Genomic DNA, 9,066 nt, shown 5'->3' with positions numbered 1-9,066 from the left:
TATATATATATATATATATATATATATATATATATATATATATATGTGTGTGTGTGTGTGTCACTGTGTGTCACTGAAAGATACACACATTAGTGAGAAATTGTTGATAATTGGTGCATCAAACAAAAATAGTTTGTAATCTTTGTTCTGTCCAAGTTGTGCAGACACTCCCTTATTCTCATCATCAGATATGAATTCAGCTTTTGATTGGCTTGTTGGCTTTATATCCAACAATGCTGCTGTTGTTTACACTTGCATAATCTATACTATAAATTGTAGTGTTCTTGATTGCTTGATTGAGTGTCGGCAGATTCACTCGAGAACGGGGCAGTGGAATCGCGTGCAATTCAGCACAGAGTAGCAGCATGGTCCGCTCATGTTCAGGAGATTTTTATTGCCCTCCAACTCCCATGGTTACTGAGATAATCGATTATTACTTTTTAAGATAGGAATATCCCATTCAAAGTGGAGAGGGGCGATTTTGTTGCCTTTCCCATGCGCGAAATTTTACGAAAAACCAGCACAATAAAGATTATATTTTTCCAAGTAATGTGGCTGGGTTTGTTTTTCGAAAATTTTAATCAGAGGCACAGAAAAAAAATAATTTCAATTTTTTGTGCATTAAAAAGCTAAAGCGGTTAGACACTGGCGTACAGCGATCGATATATACGCAGTGAACGTTTTCTCCATTTGCGTGCAATAAGGCTTAGGGCAAGCGAGTGTAACATCGAAATAACTTGAAAAGAATGCATGTGGGAATGCTATTATAATGAATGCTCATTTAAATGTATTTTGCATGGAGTTGATGTACTTCTTAACTGGAGAGGAGTGCCTGCAGGCTGGTTCTTCTCAAGTTTATGCATTTTCAGGTTCAATGTGTTTCAAATAAGTACTGACAATTGAAGGTGATTGCAAAGACAAAGAACTACCTGTTTTTTTTTAACAATTTTAACAGTGAGAACATTGGACAAAATATGTTATTGACATTAATAGTTTGTACCTCAGCTAATTACTGTTGAGAACTGCATAATCCATGTGTCATGTTAGAGATCTAAAAGGCATTTTCGAATTTCATTATTTTCTTTAATCCAGGCAACGCTGGATATTTCTGCTAGTAGAAAATGAAACTGAAATAAATATTTATTTAAAAATGTAATTTGAATATTTTCTTTATATATTTTTATGATTATTCTGAAATATTGTTTTAAAAATTCTCTGAATTTCCTCCTGTGGCATATATAGATTTTATATCAATGTGTATTAATAAAAATGTTACTTTTTTTGTTTAAACTATTTTTTTAATAAATATATTTTGTATTTATTTCAGCTTGAGAGTGAATCAGTTGATATAGGTTAGTTTATTGCTTTTACTTATTGCAAACACTTTTTTGTTCAAATGTAGTTCTGAGTTCAAATTTTACTGTAGATATTGATTCAAGAGGGACTAATACACCATATGTATGTATATGTCTTGATTTAATGCGTTAAATGGAATTTGTTGTATAGTTATGAGATTTTCTCAAAACTAGTCGTTTAAAAATTCCAGAGTTACTCCCCTTAAATATTCTCCATTATTGAATTTTTACAGATGAAATATTTTTTAATATTTATGTCAACGTTACATTTCAAATTACACATCAAACCAAGGAAAATGAACTATGGATGTAAATATTAAGTTTTGCATCTCTAAAAATAAAGTTATGAGTTTAACTTTTTAACTGGGAAATTAAATTTCTTAGTTATTCCAGGAACAATGATATCTCAACCAATGATATCCCTCAACAAAGATGGATTAACTAGTTTCTGTAGTTAAGGGTTATGAAATTTTGAGTGGATACATCTGATTTCCACACTAGAAGGTGCCAAATTAGATTGGAGCCTGGTGTAGCCAGGTGTAGCCATCCGGTTGCACCAGTCCTCAGTCAAATCGTCCAACCCATGCTAGCATGGAAAGCGGACGTTAAACGATGATGATGATGATGATGATGATGATGATGATGAAGGGTTAAACAATGATTTCAAATTTTAGCACTAGGCCAGCAATTTCGGGAGAGGGGGCAAGTCAGTTACATCAACCCCAGTGTTCAACTGGTACTTATTTTATTTTGTTGACCCCAGATGGATTAAAGGCAAAGTTGACCTTGGTAGAATTTGAACTCAGAACGTAAAGATGGATGGAATGCTGCTAAGCATTTTTCCTGGTATGCTAAGGATTCTGACAGCTTGCCTCCTTAAAAATAGGGTTAAATAATTTATTTTAAAGACCATGTTGACTGGAGACATCAAGTTTGCTTAGAATAAATGTTCTGCTGTTATTTATAAATGAGCTTTTACATTTAGTCTAAATAATCATCTTGTCATCTACAATTTATCCTAGACAATTGGTATAATATTTGATAAATTACTTCTTGTTTATCAATTTTAACCCTTTACCATTTAAAGCAGCTGTATCTAGCCCAAATATTTTACCTGTTTTATGTTCAAACTGGCCAGATCTGGCATCTCATACTTATTCTACAATGTCATTCTAAAAATATACAATTACATCATTGAAATTTGAAAGCTATAAGATATTGCATGATTAATTCAAAGCAATATGAATAAATAAGCATTACATTTGACTGAAGGCATAAATAGATAGTTGTATGGGAATTATGGCTTTTTAAAAATATGTTTACATTGTATTTCATATAGAAAAATACGTCCTAAAATAATTAAAATAGATCATGTGTATTTGAGTTGTTAGTAGTTCAGTTTTCATTTGTGTCATCTGTCATTGAAATATCTCACCTTATCAAATTTACATCATCATTCTTTAACCCTTTAGTATTCAGATTACTCTATCAAATGTAATATTTATTTATTCACATTGTCATGAATTAATCATACATTATTTTGTAGCTTCACAGATGTCAACGATTTGATTGTTTATTTTTAGAAATGATATTGTAGAGTCAGTGTAAGAGGCTGGATCTGGCCAGTTTGAACATATGAGGTAGTATCAAACAGTTTCTGGACTAGTTCTGTAGTACGCCAACAAATGGCAGCATGCTGTAGTCTGCGATTTTGTCATGGATGGGAACAAAGAGCCAACATGAAATTTTGCTTTAAACTTAGGACGTCTGCTATAGAGACACTGAGCATGCTTCAGTAAGCTTACAGTGATAAGGTAGTGGATTGTATGCAATGTTTCAAGTGGCTTGGGTGCTTCAAAAGCAGAAGAATGTACTTGGAAAACAACGAGTGAACTGGAAGACCTGCTTTGAGTGTCACCCCGCAGAAATGTGGTATTGTGCATCAAGAATTCATCCCCCGGGGCCAGACCATCAGTTGAGAGTTCTACTGTGACATTTGGAAGCATTTGAGGGAAGGCATTTGGTGAAAGCAATCAGATCTCTGGAGTATGAAGAAGTGGATTCTTTACAATGACAATGCAGACTGTCACCAAGGTCTCCTCACTTGTGAGTTTCTCACCAAAAACAACATGGCATTGCTTCTGCACCTGCCATAATTCCCAGATTTAACACTTGTGGACTTGCATCTCTTCTCCAAGATGAAAATGCAGCTCAAAGGTCACCGTTTTAACACTGTTAAATCACAGAAGGTCCTTGACTCACTTACAGAAAATGACTTCTAGGTCAGATTCCAAAAGTGACAAGAACACTGGGACTGGTGTATTGCTGCACAATATGATTGTTTTGAAGATGATATTAAAACTTAGGTAAATAAGTTATTTTTTTATTGAATATAACTAGTCTGGGAACTTTTTGATACCACTTCATTAAACAGAATATTTTGGTTGGATATGGGCAGTTTAAATGCTAAAGGGTTAAAGCTTTTTATAATACGTCTCTAAAAGAAACCATTGTTTTTTTAATAAATTGTATGTTTTATTTAGTTACCAGGATTCATGTTGTCAATGTTAATCATATAACTTGTCCAAATCCCCTATTCTTTACAAAATGTTCTTCTCTCACAAGGTTACCATTAAAACATTATTAACTGAATTTATTATTTCTAGACCAGCTTGAAATGGAATTAGATAAGTGGTTCTCAACTTGGTAACCCTTTTCTTAAAATGGCATCTTAGAAATGCCTCTCTGTGTTTTATAGAAAAAATAAAGAAATATAAAAACAGCTGACTATTTTGATCAAACACAAGTTCATATTTTGTGCAGTAGTTTATCTATCTTTTCTTATAATGTCCCACCTAATTTATCTCTACTTTTAAATATTTCCATGAACTAATGCCTATTATGTCACATTTTCATGGAAGTTACTTATGAAGGTTTGAACTTATATAATGAAATTATAATGTACTTTGGTGCACCATCAGTCATGTTTTAACTTTCTAATAACACAATATCTTAGTCACATTTTAACCTTGACAAAGATTGTCTTTAGTCTTAAATGTTTTGCTTCTAAGAAAAAGCAGGTCTCCTTTAAACACCCAACACTGCCCTAGCATTCTTTGGTGCTCCTTTGTGATACACAAAGTTTCCAAGGAGGCGCTGCCATCCTAGTTAAGAACCACATGTAATGGAATGAAAGATGCATGGGCACATGAGACACACCCTCATTTCAGCAGTGCATATTCAGAGAAAAATATATTTTATTGCATTAAAGCATGTAATATTTAAAGCAACTTAGGCAAGCTGGCAGGCAAAATGCTTAGCTGCATTTTCATCCATTTTCACATTCTTAGTTCAGATTCTATTGAGGTTGACTTTGCCTTTCATCCTTTCAGGGTCGATAAGATAAGTACCATTTAAATGCTGTGGTCAATGTAATTGACTTACCCCTCCCTTATAATTGCTGGTCTTGTGTCAAAATTTAAAGCCATTATTTAAAGCAACTTGGCATATAGGACCCAGAGTGATTTTTATGACCTTTTTTGGAAAAAAAAAGTACATCTTAAATACCATCAAATATAGCAGATACTTTTCCATTTGTTTGTTAAAGAATTTTAATATGGCTCTTTCAACAGGTTCTGTACCAGAAGGTGGGAGCTTGACAAAACTATATGTATCTTCTGATATCTATACAAAATTGTATGAAACAACACTACTTCCTAATTCTCAACAATGCAATGATTCTAGAAGATTTTCTGTCACAACTGCCAATACAGCAGAGATTAGTTCAGCATCCAAACCATTGATTAAATCAGCTTTGAGGCCCTCAAAGAGTTTAGAAGTAAAAACATCAGAAAGTGAGACTGATGATGACCTTTTGGTGAGAGATGACAGTGTAGAATCTGATGACAAGGAATCTGCTGCCAAGGCCCTTGCTGAGCAGACAAAAGCCCGGGCTGCCTATTTCACTCTCATTTCAGATTCTACCTTTGATTCTGATACTATACATTCAAGGACTTCTCTGAAAGGTATTTGCGAACATTCTTACTCTTTTTTATTGCAAAATAAATAAAAAAACATTTCTTTTTTATAAAGATTGGTCTTATGCTTACTCATTCATCCATTCACTTATTCATTTTCCATGCTAGCATGAGTTGGGCAGAGTCTGGTATTGGAGCATTATTTTACAGCTGGATACCCTTCCTCTCACAAACTCATACCTGTTTTTTCAGGTAATGGATTTTTTATTCCACTTATTTTTAAACATGCAGAGTTACAGATGGATTTGTTAAAGGACAGGCAATGTGAAGTTACCATTTTGTTTTGCTCAAATGGTTTCATATGAAGACGCAGAAAGTAAACATTCACACATGCATGCGTGCATGCGCGCACAAACACACACACACACATTCTCTCTCTCTCTTCCACTTTTCTGTTTGTTTCTCTTCCTGCAAGACATCAACTGTGAGCTTTCATAGGTTCCAGCTACTAATTGCTCTTGCAAGGGGCATTAGTTGACCCAGAGCTATAGTAGAAGTCACTTGCCCAACATGTTATATACAGTGAGCTAGAGCTAAAAAAAAAAAAACTCCATACATGCAGACATATTCTGTTCCTAATATAAAATAATTCCTAATTATTTCCAGCATCGTAATTAAGCTATTGTGATTGTATAAAATTACTGCATCTACCAGCTTTATTGGTCATATGTTGCTGCAGTATAATGTTTGTCCTCTGTTATTGTCTGTTACCATATTCCCTACATACAAATTGATTTCATTTATTGCGTAAACCTTCAAACATTGTTACTATCATTCTAAATCCTGTTGCATTTCACATGGAATTTTTGGGTCCTTCAAAGTCATCTTTGTCAGCCTGCCATTTTTGATTGGAGATTTTGTTTTGAAAAATTCAAATTCCATTCTAGAAAATGTGGGTATTGTTTTAAGGTTTTTTCTTTTCAGCAATTACGATAAAAATAAAAATGCCAGTTTGGAACAGTGTTGTATTTGTTGATTTAGAAAGTTGAAATTTTGTACTGGACATTACCATTAATTCTGACCATGATATTTTTAAGTATCAACTGGCCATTTAACTGTGAAATACTGTTGTTAAGATGTAAAGGCTTATATGAATTATAATATGTTACATATAATTAAGTCAGGGTATTTCCTCCAGGATATCTAATATAAAAATCACTCATGACAGCTGATATATGATCAAAGACTTTCTAGTTATGACCATCCCAATTATTTTCTTAGGTTTTGAATATTAAGAGTACATTATTCCCTTTTCAAATTGTTAGGAGGATTTAGTTACAGGTTCTAACAGGCTGAATACTTGCATAGAAACTCTTTCATTGGTTTGGATAAATACAAATAATATTTTGCATTAGATTTCACCATCTATACGTCTTTTTCATTAAGAAAGTTGTATAAAATACTTTGCAGTATTTATTCCAGCTCTCTGCACCATGTGTTCAAATCTTATTGAAGTCACTTTGGCCTTTCATCCTTCCCAGGTTGGTATTTAAAATATCAATTCTTCATCTCTGGAATAAATTGGCCGATTCAGAAGTGGAGAAGGAAGGGTACTGCTTGCTTTAAAAAGCCCAAGACAGATATTATATCATGATGGCACCACTATGACATCACCAGGTGTTAAAAGATCCTCAAAAGAAAGGGTTTTTTCTCTTGTAAATGTTATTTGTTAAATTTCGTTAGGGAGAGAATTAGTGTAGATAAGATGCAGTTTAGATTTGTGCCAGGCAGGGGCACAATTGATGCTACATTTCTGGTTAGGCAATTTCAGGAGAAATATCTTGCCAAAAATATATCCCTGTACCTGGCTCTTGTCAACATGGAGAAAGCCTTTAATAGAGTCCCCCACTCCCTTATCTGGTGGTCAGTGTAGAAGCTAGGGATAAATGAGTGGTTGGTGAGAGTTGAACAAGCTGTGTACAGGGATGCTGTTAGTAAGGTGAAAGCTAGCAATGAGTATAGCAATGAATCTAGGGTACAGGTAGGGATTCACCAAGGATCAGTCCTCTTGTTCATCGTAATCCTCCAGGCAATAACAGAAATGGGCTGCTCCTGGGAACCCCTCTATGCTGACGACCTTCTTAAAGCTGAATCACTACCAGAAATAGAGAGAAATTTCAGACATAGAAGCAAGGTCTAGAATCAAAGGGCCTTAGAGTTGATCTAGCAAAAACCAAAATCTTAATAAGTAGGAGAGCAGACAAATCACAAATCACTTCTGGTAGATGGCCCTGCTCAATCTGTAGAAAAGGCATTGGTAGAAACTCTATAAGATGTACTCAGTATAAGCTATGGACATGTAAGAAGTGCAGCAATATCAGAGGAAGGTTAACAGGGAAAACAGTTTTTGTGTATGGAAAGTGCACAGGTACGATAAACACTAAAAATGTACAGAAAATAGACTCCATCACATGCCAGTCGGGAAAACTGGAAGTAGTTGATAGCTTCTGTTACTTGGGTGACCAAGTCAGTTGCAGGGGTGGATGCTCTGAGAGCAAAGCTGCTAGAATAAGAATAGGCTGGGTAAAATTCAGAGAGCCCCTACTTCTGCTGGTAACAAAAGGCCTCTCTCTCAGAGTGAAAGGCAGATTGTATGATGCCTGTATGTGAACAGCCATACTACACGACTGTGAAACATGGCCTGCAACAGCTGAGGACATTCGTAGGCTTATAAGAAATGAAGGTAGTATGCTTCACTGGATGTGTAATGTCAATGTGCATGCACAGCAGAGTGTAAGCATCCTAAGAGAAAAGTTGGGCATAAGAAGCATCAGATGTGGGGTGCAAGAGAGATGACTGCACTGGTATGGTCATGTGATGCATATGGGGAAAGACAGCTGTGTGAAGAAGTGTCACACTCTCTAATGGTGGCAGGAACCTGTGCAAAAAGTAGACCCAAGAAAACACAGGATGAGGTGGTAAAGCATAATCTTTGAACGTTGGGCTTCACAGAGCCATTGACAAGTAACTGAGACCTTTGGCAATATGTTGTGCTTGAGAAGAACTGTCAAGCCAAGTGGGATTGTTGTCATGGCCAATGCCAGTGTCGCATAACTGGCATGTGAACAGCACCTTTCAAACGTTGGTCGACATGCTGTGCTTGAGAAGACCCATCAAGCCAAGTGGAATCATAATCATGGGTGAAGTCAGTGCTGTCTGACTGGTACCCATACTGTCTGACTAGCACCCGTACCGTCTGACTAGCACCTGTACCGTCTAATTGGCACCCATGCCAGTGACATGTAAAAAGTGCTGTTTAAGTGTTAGACCCCATGGAGGCAGTGACAGATGACTGAGACCTTTGGCAATATACTGTGCTTGTAAAGACCTGTCAAGCCAAGTGAGATTGTAGTCATGGACAATGCACAGTATCATGTCATTGGTACATAAAAACCACCAACTACACTCTTGGAGTGGTTGACATTAGGAAGGGCATCCAACTGTGGAAACCATGCCAAATCAGAGTGGAACCTGGTGCAGCTCCTCAGCTTACAGTCCAACCCATACCAGCATGGAAAGCAGACGTTAAATGATGATGATGATGATCTCTGTAAAATCGTTTTTCATTTTCTCTATCTTCTTTACACTTCATGCCAGCTGGTACATAAGGCCTCTATCTCACTCCTCTCTCTCTCACCCCCCTCTCTCTCACTTCCCTCCCCCTCCTCTCTCTC

The 9,066-nt window shown here is 35.9% G+C and overlaps 1 protein-coding gene across 1 annotated transcript in view; it reads left to right on the top strand.

Moving 5' to 3' along the window:
* Positions 1-9,066, top strand: part of LOC106882148 (uncharacterized) — a 60,783-nt gene that overhangs the window by 27,980 nt on the left and 23,737 nt on the right. The window contains exons 8-9 of the mRNA XM_052968463.1: positions 1,328-1,352; positions 4,988-5,380. Of these exons, the coding sequence (XP_052824423.1) occupies positions 1,328-1,352; positions 4,988-5,380 (418 nt within the window). The remainder of the gene's footprint in view (positions 1-1,327; positions 1,353-4,987; positions 5,381-9,066) is intronic.

Source organism: Octopus bimaculoides, chromosome 6, assembly GCF_001194135.2.
Source record: "Octopus bimaculoides isolate UCB-OBI-ISO-001 chromosome 6, ASM119413v2, whole genome shotgun sequence".
In the NCBI taxonomy this organism is placed as follows: Eukaryota; Metazoa; Mollusca; class Cephalopoda; order Octopoda; family Octopodidae; genus Octopus; species Octopus bimaculoides.
The sequence above is the reverse complement of the archived record's forward strand: the minus strand, read 5'-3'. Positions and strand labels throughout refer to the sequence as shown.